General features: G+C 40.4%; 1 protein-coding gene across 1 annotated transcript in view; it reads right to left on the bottom strand.

The window, feature by feature from the left end:
* ABCA1 (ATP binding cassette subfamily A member 1) overlaps positions 1-16,870 on the bottom strand; it is a 184,463-nt gene that overhangs the window by 41,303 nt on the left and 126,290 nt on the right. The window contains exons 24-37 of the mRNA XM_086962091.1: positions 16,308-16,380; positions 15,532-15,734; positions 14,291-14,339; positions 12,088-12,201; positions 11,764-11,912; positions 10,665-10,789; positions 9,430-9,528; positions 6,946-7,135; positions 6,026-6,120; positions 4,285-4,317; positions 3,487-3,592; positions 3,004-3,078; positions 2,238-2,407; positions 739-916 (exon numbers count right to left, since the gene is read on the bottom strand). Coding sequence (XP_086818217.1) covers positions 739-916; positions 2,238-2,407; positions 3,004-3,078; positions 3,487-3,592; positions 4,285-4,317; positions 6,026-6,120; positions 6,946-7,135; positions 9,430-9,528; positions 10,665-10,789; positions 11,764-11,912; positions 12,088-12,201; positions 14,291-14,339; positions 15,532-15,734; positions 16,308-16,380 — 1,659 coding nt within the window. The remainder of the gene's footprint in view (positions 1-738; positions 917-2,237; positions 2,408-3,003; positions 3,079-3,486; positions 3,593-4,284; positions 4,318-6,025; positions 6,121-6,945; positions 7,136-9,429; positions 9,529-10,664; positions 10,790-11,763; positions 11,913-12,087; positions 12,202-14,290; positions 14,340-15,531; positions 15,735-16,307; positions 16,381-16,870) is intronic.

Raw genomic sequence — 16,870 nt, 5'->3', positions numbered from 1 at the left:
AAAAAATGTGCAAATGATTATTAAGCAGTCAAGGATAAAGTGTCTTGGTGCAACGATAAAATGTTTAAAACTATAAATCAAAATTTACTATATATGATCTCCTCACAAAACATTTTCTACTTTCACTTCCTCTCCTGTGTTAGCTGCTAAGAGTAGGTCCATGGCAAAAACTTGAATAGTCTAAAACAGTTATATGCCTACCCATTCATCTCCAAGTCAGCCAGACAATCATGCAGTATCATCAACTAATTTATCATACAACCAAATACTGTGCCCCAATATATAAAATTTTAAAACATAGTTCTAAAAATTGTAATTACTGATCAATGGTTCCTTAAAAACTGAAACAATCCGCCAATTTACAACAACAAACCTTACAAGCTGGTTTTGCCACCAGTCTGATGCTGAAAAACACTACAATGCCCGATTCAATAAATGCATTAGATTGTATAAGGAACCTTTGAATGGCAGAGGTCAGGCCTAATGTTCATAGTCAGAGAGTTGTGTGATTGTGGGCAAAGCAGAAGCTACAGATGTGTTAACATTTCCTCTGCAGCATCCATAGAAGGTGAAATGAAGAAACACAACTTTAAGGTATGTTTTATTTTACAATTCATATCCTACTGAGATCCCACCTCAATTAAGTGTCCTAGAAACCTATTCATGAATCCAGCTGTTTAATTTAGCCTCTAGTTTAACAGTTTGACTGAAATGTTTCTCAACCTTGCGACCCCTTACCATGTCCCACACAAAGTTGGACAGCCAGTAGATCACAGGCTTCACCCCACTGATGACCTGCATGTGCTTCGCCTTGTTGACACGCTCCTGGATCAAGAAGACCACAAAGCTGGCAGGGACACAGGACATGGCAAAGATCACACAAATTGACACAAGCACGTCCACGGAAGTGGTCATCCTGAAGCATGAAGAGAAAAAAGCAACAGTTTAAATCAGACTTCACATATATTGTTATGTATGCAAAACGTGTCTTTTGTTGACGATGCTTTCTTCAGCCTCCTATTCATACTTTGCATTTTGTTTCTTGTTGATGGTCGAGACTGCACTAGTTAAACAACTCAATACAACTAATAAATAAGTAAATTATCTCCATTCAAATTCTTTGCATGTAAATTTATTTTTGAAAATTTGCTTGACCAACTGAATTTGGGGGCAATCTATGAGTATGTTTGAATTTATGACATCTTTTCTGTTTAAGGTGAGAGCAGTACCTAATATACTGACCCAAACTACCTCTTAAGGATATACATATTCAATGATGTGCTGTTGCCTTTCAAGAGACCTTTATCTTAAATGCCAGTCCTAAGCAGGCTTGGTGCCTAACACTACTAGTTGAAGAATGCAGAGGGCAACTGATGTCTTTTAGGAAACATTCAAGAATTCTGGATCCAGGTGGGTGGCCGCTTTCTAACTGTTAGTGTTAAAATTGATAAAGAGTTTAAAGAATAAACGAATTCTGGTAAGGAACGAAGAATCCACGTTTGAGGTGACAAGAGTGCTATGTCAACCATAGCGTATATGTTAATTTTGATAAAAAATATAGGTGGCCCAATAGTTATAGTTATAAGAGAGTTGTGTGAATCTCAGTAAACATTTTAAGGACTTCACACATTGTTCTAAGCATTTTAATTGTACAGTTTAAATTTTCTATAATGTTTTTGAGGACAATTTAATGGCATTATTTTAAACCAGTGTCTCTTTATTTGTGATCCTATGGTTTTACAGCAGTGCATAGTAAGGGCAGATCCCAATGTGATGTGACGTGATGAAGGAGTACCCTAACAGTGAAATATGGCATCACTCTGAGGATGCCATTGTGTAAGTGTCAACACAAAAGTTAATAATTGTACTTTATGAAAAAATACAAACACAGACTGGGTAAAATGAAAAATCATACTTATAGATACAGCAAAAGAGCTACCCTACTCTACTCTGGAAAAACAACTACACTAAAAAAAACTAAACAAAGTATCATTTAACAGAAATAAGTGTTATTAAAAACACACAACCACCTATGTAGGCCCATTACGCCTTATTTACACCTTCTGGATATTCTGCAGCACAAAAAGATGATTAAACAATATTTATTTAAGAAATTAACAACAAAGCACATTTGTGGCACTGCTTAATTGTTTTAAAACATGCCTTTTTATAAGTTTATCTATGCATGGATATTATAAGATGTATGAACTATTTTCTTCCTCTGATTTGAAACGTACAGTGCCACTTGGGAGAGCTGCTCTTTGGTGAGGTTCAGAGGGTGGTTGAAGGCTGTGATTCCGTATGTGCTGGGGTCTTCTCCCTCGCGGACATTGGCTCGCAAAATGGCGTTGTTTATCACATTTAAGAATGAGCCAATAGCATGCCAGCCCTTGTTATTGAACCACACCTGTATGAGATAAATCAAATCAGCGTCACTTTACTACCAGCAAATTTCTGAAAAATCATCCACTGAAATGGCTAGTCTGCACTGACAGGCAAGGAAGCTCACTGATATCGCCACAGAATGAGACACTTTTGCATCCAGTCTTGTGTGATACAGAGCTTAATTTAACAAAATGTTATCTCTACTAGTTCAGGATCTATAGCCTGCTGCTGGTTGGTCACTAAATAGCAGAATCTAAGCAGAAATGTTTAATTCTAGGCAGTGAGATTAAATAGTACCCAAGCCTGTCTTTAAGCACATTAAAGTAGGTACGGGCCATGAATACTAATTCTAAATCCACAGAGCTTCTTACAATGTTTTCAGTGAAAGATTTCTGGTCCGAAACCTCTTAATAGGAATCTATCTGCCCCCTACTCCCCTGTTTTATCATACATTACATTACAACGAACAGTATTTACATTGCAAACTTATGGAAGAGGAATAAAATCTGATCTTTTCTTCATGGTGTTTTATAAGGGCCAATATCAAATCCTCAAGGAGTTGGAAACCAGGCATTGACTGGGAACTGTGTGGTCAGATGCGGAAAGGGTGCCACTTACCTTAACATTGTCTTTCGTGTCTAGGGATTTCATGAAGGATGCTAGGCTGTCAAGAAAGCGATTTGCAGCTCCTCCCTGTGAACAGAATACTCAGCCTTAGTATAAATACAACGTAGTCCACCCAGAAAGGCATGCATCTTCTCACAGCTCAATTTCTTGCATGCCTTCGACATGCTGCCACTTTACTACACATTCAATTGAAAAAAAGCTGGGATATTCTGTAACATAACCAGCACTATGGCTCAGAAAGGTATAACAAGTGTAGGCAACCGTGTGAAAGGAAGATACATTTCAGCAGAGAATTTCTGGAACATTTTATAGGAAAAGGACCTACAAGAATATATTTTGTAGATTTTTTTGAAGAGCACACGTGCATGATACTTAACTTTTTCATGCACAATTAATTTTGTGTTTTTTAATTATGGTGAAAAGGTCTGATGAATATAGGATGCAAATCTCCGATTCTTTCTAAAGCTGAGTTACCTGAGCAAGCTCGAAAAGTTTTTTCATTCGGTTAATAGACTCATTGACTCCATCACCAGAAGGCAGTGCCTGCGTGCTGCTGGCACCTAAGGAGAATCCACCGTACCTAAGTATAAGAGAAAGGTTCACATATGTCAAATGCTGCAGACATCTTCCTTGTGAGAGCAGGGCCCTTTTTCTCCAAACATCCAGGAACTGAACTGAAATCATTCAGTAGCAGTAATATCTGGCACTCTGTGTATGAGCCAAGGCTGGACTGGGAATCCAAAGCAGCCCTGGCAATTTTGTCGGACCGGACCCCACCCTCAGGGCAGTGGGGGCAAGCGTGAAGCACTGCTGCTTAACAAAATCGGCCGATATTGCAGCATCACTACAAAACCGACCCCCACTGCTCCAAAACCAACCTCCACTCTTCCTGCCTCTTGGGAAAATGCCCAATGCCTGCTACGGCCAGTCCAGCTCTGGTATAAGCACGTCAAACCTGTGACCTATGACACCGTAGGTCTCTCATGCAGACCTTTTCTTACTTATTCCCTCTCTTGTACCATCACATCGCTACCACCATTTTGTACAAACACGAAGACGCTAATAATAATTTTCTACGTATTGCAGAGTTTTCCCTCTTGGTTTGTTAACTTTATGGAGCACTGAAACCCCTAGCGTAGGAGTAATGTTACATAAAATAATAAATATCATTACCTTTCTCCTAAAATGTACCCTGCTTCATTTTGCAGTGATTTATTGCTATAAAATGCTATTGACAAAATTGTAACAACACAAATAAATACCAGTACTTACCTAAACTCATTCACCCAGATCTTATTTTTCAAACTGCAAAGAAGAGAGGACAGCAAAATAATGAACGTTTAACCTTAAGATTAATCTTGCAGATGTCATGTTTAATATGGCAACTTCGCACACAATACACACATGTAGGTTATGCTAGGCTACCAGCTGATGAAGAATCAAGGTTTGGATCATATGATGCGGTCTTCCACATTAAACCGAGATCTGACGTTTGATGAATAGACCAAACCAACTAGGAAATGTGTATGCAGTAGTGTAACAAAAGACCCCGCAGCCCCCGTAGTGCAGGGGACCCCCGAGCTCCAGGGGCTGCCTCCGGCACAGACAGGTCACTAGCCTGAGAGCTCTGAACTGCATGTACCTTGCGGGGAGGCCCACTCAAGTTTTGTTACACCACTGTGTGTATGAATTCCATCAGCACTAGAACCCACGTTCCCTCTTCTACAAACAATTCTACTTCTATGTCTTCATAGGTCTGTTAACAGTGTTTCTGAAACACCAACTAAGATTTCCAAGCACTAGATTTTACCTAATAGGCCCTCTTAATCGCAACACAGAAAAAATGTTTTTCTTCTGCAAAGAATAATGTCTCTGAAATGTTTACCATCGGGGGGCCTCTTGACGCATAAACTGTTTACCAGGAACACCGATGCCTCTATTTAAACTTACAACTTCTTTTGAAAGTCTGTGTTAGACAAGCACAGAGCTTAATTTGTTTAAAAACAAAAACAGGTGGAGGGGCCCAGAATTGTCTCTGAAGAACCCTTCACTGGCACTGCCAAATGCGAGGGTTGCTGATATCACGTTTCCTAATCTTAATTCAACCTCATGCCATTTTAACCCATCACCCGACACTTCTAGTCTCTGTATCTCACTTTTAACAACATTATCATGTTGCAACAAATGCCTGGAAGGCAATAGGACATAGACATCTTAAATCAAGTACAATACATTTCAAAGTGATACAGCTGCCACACTTCGAATAATACCACTCCTGTCATTCCAACGGGTCTACATTTGTTATTGTTTGCCTGTTGTCCTTTCTTCTCCCTTTGATGACTTGCTCTCTATAGCTCTTGGCCAAAGTTTTATGACGAAAAGTAATCCCAGTCCCCATAAATGAGTGCTGGTGCACTGCCTGCAACCCTAAGCTCAAATTAAAATAATCCCAGTCCCCATAAATGAGTGCTGGTGCACTGCCTGCAACCCTCAGCTCAAATTAAAATAATCCCAGTCCCCATAAATGAGTGCTGGTGCACTGCCTGCAACCCTCAGCTCAAATTAAAGTAATCCCAGTCCCCATAAATGAGTGCTGGTGCACTGCCTGCAACCCTAAGCTCAAATTAAAATAATCCCAGTCCCCATAAATGAGTGCTGGTGCACTGCCTGCAACCCTAAACTCAAATTAAAATAATCCCAGTCCCCATAAATGAGTGCTGGTGCACTGCCTGCAACCCTCAGCTCAAATTAAAGTAATCCCAGTCCCCATAAATGAGTGCTGGTGCACTGCCTGCAACCCTCAGCTCAAATTAAAATAATCCCAGTCCCCATAAATGAGTGCTGGTGCACTGCCTGCAACCCTAAGCTCAAATTAAAATAATCCCAGTCCCCATAAATGAGTGCTGGTGCACTGCCTGAAACCCTAAGCTCAAATTAAAATAATCCCAGTTCCCATAAATGAGTGCTGGTGCACTGCCTGCAACCCTCAGCTCAAATGAAACACTTGACAAACCTCTTCCCGATGATCTGGGCATAGGTCTTCACAAGATAGTCCGATATGTTTCTCCCCGTCAGGTTCTGCAGGATGTCTGAGGTATGCTGCTTTCTCTGTTGCCATTTTAAGAAAAGAAATATGGTGTCAGTGATAATATGAGCCATGAACAACAAGTATGGAAAGTGTATGTACACAGATACACTCTTTGCTGCCTTCAGTACTATACATGTAACCTGACTAAAATGTAAAGTCAGCTTCAAAGAAATACCTGGTGGATTCTTTCTTAGTAGAGTGCCTACACCCTAGAATTGACATCTTAGTCCAAAAGGTAATAGGCTGAAACTAAAACATTACTTATCTATGCAAGACATACTAGACTGTAAAGTGATATACAGGGTAAGCCGCTTCTGTCTAAATGCTTCATTGTGAACTAGCGACACACACTGCAGCAATAAAATACTGCAAAGCTGTGCCGTAGTTTTGACACACTAGGCAGAATTCAGTAAGTGCTAGAACTGCACATGAAGATTTCCTCGAGAACTTCTATTGTGATGTCACTGTAAACCATCCTAAATGGAATAGTTTGGGTCTTTTACCAAAATAATGCCCTTTTATGAAAACAATTGGATCACGGGGGAAATAGAGACATTTTAAGGGTCAGATCATAGTACGGTGGTGTTTAATGATGCTGGCATGCAGAGAATCATCAATGACATGCTAAAATTATTTTCCCCTAAAAGGCAACGTTTTGCTGCAATTTGTTCCTGTGGTGTGTAATAGCACAATCATGTAAACTATATCCTTTTAATTAAAATTCACTAACAGAAATCTTAATACCTACAGCTCACAATAAAACCATCTCATTGCTAAATGTCTGTTGCAGCCAAAGGTTAAGCATATGGCGAAAGATCTGAAATTTGGACATAGAACCTCTGTACCTGGGGAGGTGGCAGCCCGCCTGCACCCGCGGGGCAGACTGGGAGCATCTTCTTGATCTTCTCGTTGCTGCACTCGCAGGAGGGTGAAGGATTCTCCATGGTCCAGTTTCCATTCAGGAAGATGTCCAGAAGGTCATCCGGAATAGGTGCTTCTGTCCACTCGTCTTCACCAGATGAACACGGATTGCCACTATAAGAAGGAAGGTATCACGTCAATGTATTGCGACTGCCATTTCAGCTAATGTGTCCTATGTTCACCCCTTTAAGCTCATCACTAATCCATTTGTATGGACACATGCTAGGTTTTGCAAGAAACAGGCTTCTGAGCACTGTGGAAACGGTGACAGACACTCAAGACATTTTTTGTTTGTAGAGGACAAGAGAAAATGTTTAAATCAGTATCCCATAATTATTACTTTATTACTCAACTACCACACAGAAACATTTAAAGAAATTACTGAGGTATAACTAAACTAATAAATCAGACGGTAGAAGTATAATGGGCAAAAGACCATGATTTGAAGGTAATGTAAATGAGGCAATGAAGACTTGTACAGCAGAAATTAGAAACATTGATGTAAAAGTGGAGTAGTGCTTATTAATCCTAAATCTGCAGCATTGTATATTCAAAGATGTATATACATGTGAATGAGCATTATACCAATGACATATATTATCGTAATTTGAGTCTGACAAACAAAGGTGAGTAAAACTAAGCCATTTATTTAGGTGGTGTTGATCAATAGAAAAACAGAAGGTTAGAAAGACAAGAAAGCCATGGTGGTGTACCAAGGGCAAACAAAACTCCCACCGCTTTATTTAGGATCCGCATTGTTGCAAATAGGAATTATACTGTTATGCTTGGCTCTCACCGAGCCCCACTGGCCTGAATGCGAGATTCTACATCCGGCAATTCACTGCTATGACGTAGCAACAGTGGCTAACAAAATATGTCACCCACTGTTGCTACTGCATAAAGGAGTTCCAGGATGCACTGGCAGGGTTTTTACAGGCAGTGCTGAAAAAGCAGAGCACAAACTAGGAGCGGAGGGGGGAGGAAGGCAAACATGGTGGTGGGTAAGGTGGCAGGAGGCCCTTTTTTTTTTTACAACAGGAAGAAGAGTCCATGTTATGCATGGCTCCCCCATTGCTTGATTTGAGATGACCGTACATAACATTAAATTAAAGGTTGTTAATAGTAATTAACAGGGATGTTCAGGGGTTCTGCGTGACATCACACACAACTCAAGATTTATTTTCATTGTCTATTTGATGTCACTTAAAAAGACTCGGTGAAAAACATCCCTGTGATCCACTGTTGTCCAACTATAATATTATATTTTTTATATAACTTGCACAAGAAACTTGTATCATGAATAGCTGGTTCCAATGTTGGGTATTCAGTAAAATGGCGTTAGCAACAATGGGAAATAAAGTTTGTTTCCCAACGTTGCTACGTGAAAAAGGAATTCCCGGCTGCTCTGAAAGCCGGTCAGTGCAGCGCTGGAGAGAAGCGAGAACATCTTAGGGAGGGATTCATTGCTACAGTCTATAATTTAAATATTTTTTAATTATGAAAATAGTTTAAGATGCCGCCTTAATGACAGGAGATGTGTAGCTGAGATGGTGGATCTTACAAATGTGCACAATCGGCATGAGATGTCCAAAAGGGCTTTCGTCCATCATCCCACACAAAATGGCATAGTTTGGTAATGATTTTTGTTCAGTTAAATAAGTTGTGATTTTGTTGTGAAAGCAGATTTCTTCCTGAAAGCTGTATTCTGCATCACACCATATTTTATAGCTGGTAATTTTGCCAAGGTGACTTTTAAGCCGCCCTGATCTCACTGAGACAGACCCCTGCTTATCTTTGAGGCCAGTTAGTGGTGGCAATTTATGTCCTTTACCTTGAAAACAGCTCCACAACAGTGGCCCCTTGCAATCAGGGCACAGCTGAAGCTGACCATACAGTCTATGTTGGCACAAAAATTGTTAGACTGCACATGTCAAAGAAAAGACCTCAGAATGCAATCAGTTTTTCTCTTTTGTCATTCATAGTGTACACACTATCGGGCCTTTTTCTTAAGAACACATGTACGAAGCCATTTTGCTTCTAGTGACTAGCTGTGAAAGATGCCAACAAATACCTAGGGTAAGAACCAAAAACTCCTTACATTTGTCATCAACAACATGTGTCAAACCAGCCAGCAACTTTACTTTTTACAGCTACCATTTGGAAATCACCTTCCTCTCTACAGGTACATGAGTAGGATGAACAAGTGAAGCTGTCATTTTGGCCCCAAATAACGTGGTCAGATGTAGCCTAGTGCTGAGTGATACGCGCTATTTGGTAGCTTTGTTTTGCCTTCTTTGGATTTACAATCCAGGCCTAAAATTCACCTTTGATTTGAAAAAATACCACACCAAAAATAAAAAAATAAAACATTTGCAAATAGTAGCTGATATGTTGAATGCAGCACTTACGGAACAGAGTAGCCTTTCATGCAGGGTGTGCCAAAGCCAGGTTTACCCATCAGGGCGTTCAGGAGCCTTTGCGTACTGGCATCATCTGGGGCATCATTGCTAAAGGGAATACAAAACAGAGACCAGGTCAGGACATAGATGCGTGTGCCAGGATGGTGCACCCTGAAGCTGTCTCTCAAACCTACGACATATTTGCATCAAAATAACAGAAGATGTCCAACTCTCAGGAAAAAAACTGAAGAAGCCAACAGACAGATTTTGGCCTCCAGGGCCATAAAAGTGAAAATGCAAAAACAATTACTGCCAAGGACAGCAAACTTTTTAGTTAAGCTATCACTGTATTGCAAACACTAGGCTTGTACCACATAATTATACTAAAAGGATGCAAAAAACAATGGAATCCTCAGTCCCCCATTGTCTTCCATAGTACACAACACAAGAAGATAATGTATGGCCATACTAGTAAATCATGGATGCAGCATAACCTAAATGAGTGCTGATAAAATGTCCAAAACTTTGACTTATTCAATATTTGAATGTTGTATAAACAGCACAATCTGTCAATGTCTACCAAACAATTCTTAGGAAATTATGCAGTACCCATTGTGTCCAATTAATGTTTCCTAACACTGGTCCGCCTCCCCGTTTGCCTTTATATCAAGAGGAGCATTCTGAGTGAGGAGTAGCACACACAGATCAGCAAAAGGACATGCTGTTCTTTCAGATCTTAAATATAAGGTAAGCGTGTGGCTCCAAAGTAGTAAGAGGCAACCATGGCTCCAGGCTGTCTCCTATAGTGCACCAAATTCAGGGACCCCAAATATGGTGTCTAAATGGCCTTTAAATACATTTCAGCAAATAGCCAAAAATTCTGAATTCAAAATTACTCTTGTGTGCCACACAAGTATGCATACCACACCACAAAATGTGGAAATGTCCTTAAGTAATACATTTACCTAGGGGGTTTGAGCTGTCTAGTCTACTCTGAAGACGAGGTTAATATAGTTTCTAAATCACAGGTATGTTACAAGATAAGATTAAACCTCTTTTTTAAAGTAGTAAGTGATATGCCTGAAATTGCTGCTGCTTTGGATCGACTTGTGGTGCTGTCCCGCATCAAGCCAAGCACCACTCACACTTTTCTCATGAGACATGCTTGTCAGAGGTGTCTGATTTGTCAATGATTATTATTTCCACCCTATAACATTAACCAACTTAGAGTGATTGGCACCTACCTAATAAAGGTGTACTGCTCTTCATACATCCAAGGCTGAAGTTCCAGGGTGGGATATTTACCAAAGGGAGGTACGATCAAACTGAACATGAGAGCAATGAGCACGAATATAGCGGGCAACACAATCTGCAAACACAGGGAAAATAGGAAAGAAAAGCAAACAGGTTTCAACTTGAATGTCCAGATTCACTCCAAACCATTATGTGCCACTTGAAATCAATACTTGAGAACAGACAGAATAAGCATTAAGCGCAAAAACATTAGTCTATTAGATTTCAAGTTACAGGCATTTCTCTTTTTGTGATTATGGAGTCAGCATTGTTAACATATGCAGGCCTCCGAATTTACAAAAAGAGAACTTGAGATCCAAACTGTCCAAACCAGTGCTTCCCAAAGAAACTTTTTAGAGCTACAAACCACTTTTTGGAATCACAAACCTTTGTGATCAACCTACCTTTAATGGGCATGAGGCAAGCGATTTTTTAATGTAACGAAAGCATTGTGTGGTAACTCAGTGAGACAACATATTTACCATTGAAATGGCCACTAAATTTGGACAGACTTACAGGTTAGCTGAGAGAGCTACGTTGCACACAAACAATAATTTGTGTAAATTGGGTTTCAGTGAATATTTATAATGAATGCATCACCAGGTAAAGTGTCTTGATTTGTTTTGATCCTATAAAAATCTTTGTTTCCATTTCTCTTCAGAATAACAAAATAATATGCTTTATTCTTGCTTTCCTAACGGCGGAATGTGTACAGTTCATTCAACGGTCTTACAGTTTGTTGTGTGTTACAAAAAATGACAAACTACAGCCTTGTATCAATAATTTTGTTGTCACTATTAAGGAATGAGACAGTGTGTACTGGGCCAAAAATACTGCCCGTTCTTGGGCATATTCTTCAGCTTGAGCCATCCTGATTTGCGGTGCTCTCGCCAGTGGAAGGGGAATGTTTCAAAAAGAAACCCCGACACACAAGTTTTCTACAAATCTTATAAAGCTCAGGTCTGCCTTCTAAAGAGAGTAATGAGTATGGTGAAAAGAAGCCCGCATCTTTGTCAAATTATCCCGAACATCTCTAGACCTTTAACTCACCTGTGCAAAAAATCCCTTGCGGCTTCGACGTGCGTACAGAAAACGCTTCCAAAGTAGTGCGACAAACTGTTGACGAATGAGTTTCCAGCCCTTCACTTGGTAGGAACCCTTGCCATCAACACCACTGAGGAAATCTGTTTCTCTGGATTCTGCAGAGAGAAGATGGTAATTTTATGAGCATATAACTCAATGCACTTGTACTTTTTTTCTTGTCCAGGTCATGTCCTTGGAAGAAGACATATATAATGGTTATAGTAGGAGGTTAAAAGGTAGAGGCTAAATACAGAAATACTTTTCAAATAACATTGAGCCCAAAACAGTTACCTGGATCTATATCAGAATCATTGGGGTCGACAATCTCGTCATCGGTAAATGGTCGAAGGCAGCTCTGCCGGTCTCCAAATGCATATCTTCTCCTTTTGGCAGGCAAGGTGCCATCTGGTTTGAAAAAACAGACAATTATGAAGGATTGCTGAAACCTGGTCAGGTGGAATATGGTGCATATCACTTTAAGAAAACCCATAAAATATATCTCACAAGTTAACACATTCATATTATGTTACAGATTAAACACATGGCTGAAAAAGCATAGCTCATGCAATATATTCAATTCATAAAGATATTATATATTCAGTTCATAAAGACGTATAGCATTTTGCAATATAGTCCAGATCAGTGTTTACACCATAACACTCTAATAAAATATTGCAATAAACCTGACAGTATGCATGCTAACTGTGTTACAGATGCATGGAGGAATCTTAAAGTCCCAACTTTTACTGCACGTGGAGGCAGGAGATCGTGCCAGCTAAAGAGATGCCACAGTGTGTAGTTTGCAAAGCCGGGCATACGATAACCGTAGCTTCCAACAACACACAAAGGTGAGAAGAGGAACAGAAGGAAAAGCTTTTTTAAATACTCACATTTAATGTGCGGGGGAGAATGAACGTGCAATGGGGCCCAAAAGAGAACAATAAAAGGGTCCAATAATGGATCTCGAAATCTGCACTACCAAACTCTGGAAGGGAAAGATTTAGGGAGTACCCAACACATTTGTCTCAGCTAGCTCATTCAAGGCCGAGAGGATGGCGTGCTTTATTGACACTGCAGGGAACCATACTCTTTGTCTGTGGGACCGAACCTCCATGTTGAGTCAGTACACTCACACTTAGGTTTGGGGTAGTCTACCCAGAATCAAGGGTAACTCAGTATGGTAACTGTTACTGTTTGTTGCTTCAAGTAAATGATAATTACTGATTTGCAGTCATTTTGATACAGCAGATCACATTAATGGGTCCTCATTAAGTATATGAGTAACTAGGATATTTTACCGCCAAACAGTATGGGCCGACCATGAAAAAAAATGCAACATTTATATGTAGAAAATAAATTGCATGATGGAATCCCGTGCTCATGTGGTACTTGATAGCAAATCTGCTTTTTTCAAAGATACGGTGGAGATTAAATGGAGAGAAGAAATGGAGGAAATAACATGCTCTGCCTTTATGTTACACTGCAGTGATACCAGGGCGGTGTAGAATTTGTTCTGTGTAATTATGTGAAATTTTGGGAAAACTGGGATAAATGACACGTATTATCCCGACATTCAAATTTGTCATTAGTGCTATATTTTAGGACAAAATGCATCCTTGTGTCAGTTTTGCCATGAGAACGCATTTGGCAACAAACAAAATAACACAAACAGAATTGACACCAACAGATGCCCGTTTTTGGTTGTTTGGATCATTCCTGCGCTCCTCTTCTCTAATTTTGCCCGAACTGAAGCGTAACTATTCAACGTGGTGTAATTTTAGAAATTTCAAGCAACAAGTGAAATTGCCGAAATTGCAGAAATTACGTCAGCGTAATGTACATTTCCTCCAGCCCTAACGGATCCTTGTACACCTGAATCTGAGCGACTGTCATGCAGAAGGTGATCTCTTTAGAGTGATCATTTGTTTCAAGCCTGATATTCTCTTAGAGTTCATAAGGCTGGTTATCACTATGTTTAGACCCTTTCTGAACATATTTATTCAATCTGGTCACAGAGATTTTGCTATCTACAATCTCCCCCGTGATCAGATGCTGTTTGTATGATGGTTGTATGAGTCTGTATGTGTTTGAATGAGTTTTGTGAAATTTATGTATTTATGTGATTTATTCCAGGGTTGTTCTTTGTTGAGTAATATATTATATGTGGGTTTTTTGTATTTGATGTAATAACAGGATTGAGTTTTTATTGTGATGTATACACTTCAAAAAAAGTTTTAAAGATGAAAAAAGAAGAAAAAAAGGAAATTTTATAAATTAAAGAAATGAAATAAAAAATGATAACCAAATTATAATTGTTAAGTGTCACTAAAGTGATTTAACTGATCTTTGAGCCCAATGGTGATTTAGTCCTCAGGATAATAGAAAGATAGGCCTTGAGGAAGCATTTTCAGTGTACGTAAGGCTGGTTATCTACACAACCAAATGCCTGTGACCTCTGAATGCATCAATCGGTCAAAACAGTAGGTACCCTTACCTGAGGTCTCAGCATCCACTCCAGTGTCGTTAGCTACTTTAAGAAATATCTGAAAGCAAAAGAAGAATTTCCATGAAAACATGTACAATAACTGGAATGTAGTACGAACCATGCCTCCTGCCTATACCATAAAATACTTTCAGCCTTCTCCCATATATATTCGTCCCCCAACACTCAGGTGAGCGCAGCGAATGTTGTCTAATGTTGTCTATATCGTGGAAGTGGTCTTCCCTCAGGGGTAAGAGTGTGCGCTTGTGCACGCATGTCTGTACTTGCATGTGTATGTATATGAAGTTTTTACACAAGATCCATGGGTGATCTTCCTTTCGAATGACAACAAGTCATTGAGCCACAGAAAAAGTGGAACTAATAGTGAGGTTGCTGCGTACACTGTGGAACTATGAGTCGGTCTATAGGGGGTACAGGGTGGAATGCTTTGAAATTCTGGAGAGGTGTGGCTCACTGGTTAGAGGCGGCAGACCCGAGTGCAGAGAACGGCCCGGGACCAGGGTTCGATTCCCGACGCGGCAGGGTCTTGGACCAGGATCAGCGGACTGATAATTCTCGCATCGGTGCCTACTCCGACCAGGGAGCACACTCGGCAACTCTGGGCATTAGCTTGCCTCATCTCCACAACGGCCCCACACAAACGCCGGGGATGCCTGGTTTCACCTTGGAGACCCCCAGGAGGGACTATCTCACAGGGAAAGCCAGGACGGGTTCCCCAGCGGTCTATAGCGCTACGAGGCCTCCGGGTAGCAGTGCGCTTTACAAGACACAACAATTTACAATTTATCCACTTGTTTCTTGTGTACCTTGGACAAGGGCAATACGTTTTGGGTTATACTGGGCAGGGCTTTAAACTCCAAGGAAGGCACCATTTATGAATATTAAGGGATTTGGAGTGGGTTAGTGTGGTGCTGAATGACTGAGTTAGAGACTGTTCCCATGGAGCAGTGAAGAATGAGGCCAGAGAAGAGCCAAAATAAGGTAAAAAGGAGTGAGACAAAGCAGTGTCTTGAGCCTGATGACATAAAGCAGACACGTCTGATTTCCTATGTCTGTCCCTCTCTGTATTAAATAGCAAAGTTCGTAAACTACTAAGCCTTATTAGTAGTGGAACGTGTATCATATTACTGTTAAATTAAATTTACAAATACATTGCTAAGTAATAGCTAATCACGTATGCACTGTTATCTCAAGGTCCTTCTCTGCTCACGCCTCTTGGGCAGCTCTCATACCTCTTCCAGTGTTGTATCAGAAATGCCATAGCTGGAGATGCCTAGGTCTGAGAGACGGTCATCGATCTCATGGAACAGTTCCACAAACGCGCCCTCCTTGGCTGCCTCGTACGGTAGCACGTAGGTGAGCTCGTGCCCAATGTCCTCAACCAGTCGCGCATTAGCCACATGCTTGCTGATTAGATTGGAAATTGCCGAAACATCTGTAAAGAGGGAAGCAGAGCAGCACTGTTTAACCCTATAAGCGCCTTACACCAGGAAATACAAGAAAACTTACACCAATATGTCCCTACAGAGTAGAGACTGAGCCACCAGTGCTCAGTTTATCAGCCTTATAAACATGTAAGGCTAAAATGGTCTTGGAGCAGTTTAAACTTGTCATGTGTAGGCCATGGCAGATGTCAGGAGTGAGCTTTTAATTTACTATGCTACTGGGAAGCAGTCATGCGCCTTCGGTACCCCAAAGTCCAATACACTTCCAGATACAAATGCAATTCTAAAATGTCACCAAATGTTAGTCTAGCTTCTAATCGGCAATATTAACCTGACTCAAGCCTAACTGAACAGCTCTCAACAAAAACTATGTGGTCTTTTCTGAAGAAACATTGAGGGTCTCTTTAGATCAGCCTCAGAAGAATGAAAAGCAAAGTCATCCATGGTAGGATTCAAAACTATGTCCTATGGTTTTTACAGAGCTGAGCAGCACATGAAATATCCCGCAGACTCAAACAGGGCACACTAGGTATAAAAGCAATAGGGTGACTTCGAAATCTTACCTATGGTCAAAGTGTCGCTCTCGTGGTCACTGCCTAGGCCAGCATCGGAACTGCTCTGGGAGACACTATCCTCCTGGTAAGTAAATGAAAACGAGAAATGCATTTAAGAATAATTAGTATCAAAACTTGTACAGTTAGTAAGAGAGAGTAAAACCCACAGGCAGTGTTGTATCTCAGATGCTCTCAATATCGAGCAAGACAAGAGGTCTGTGAATGGTGCAGCTTCCAGGAAGTTTTGTAAATCCCATCCCTCCACTCGCACAAAGGGTAATTGCTGTGCTGGGTAAATTAAATTTGCTGCATTTAAGCCCAAAAACCTCTGCTCCACCGCTCAAAATCCTCCCTTTTTCACACATTGGCCACACTTTCCATGTATATACTGATAGGAATTGAACGGTGCTTCTTCGCAAAAGGTTACATTTTGCTACAGATGTGACGGATATTAAAAAGGCTAGGGCATTGTTAGACCTGAAAATCAATACATGTGCATGGGTCTAGTACAGAACACTGTGCTTAGCTTCCAACAGTCTGATAAGTAACAAGGAAAAATTTAGAATTTCTAT

The sequence above is a fragment of the Lissotriton vulgaris genome, chromosome 3_1 (genome assembly GCF_964263255.1).
Source record: "Lissotriton vulgaris chromosome 3_1, aLisVul1.2, whole genome shotgun sequence".
NCBI classification, from domain to species: domain Eukaryota; kingdom Metazoa; phylum Chordata; class Amphibia; order Caudata; family Salamandridae; genus Lissotriton; species Lissotriton vulgaris.
Note: the sequence above shows the minus strand (reverse complement) of the source record. Positions and strands in the feature narration are given on the sequence as shown.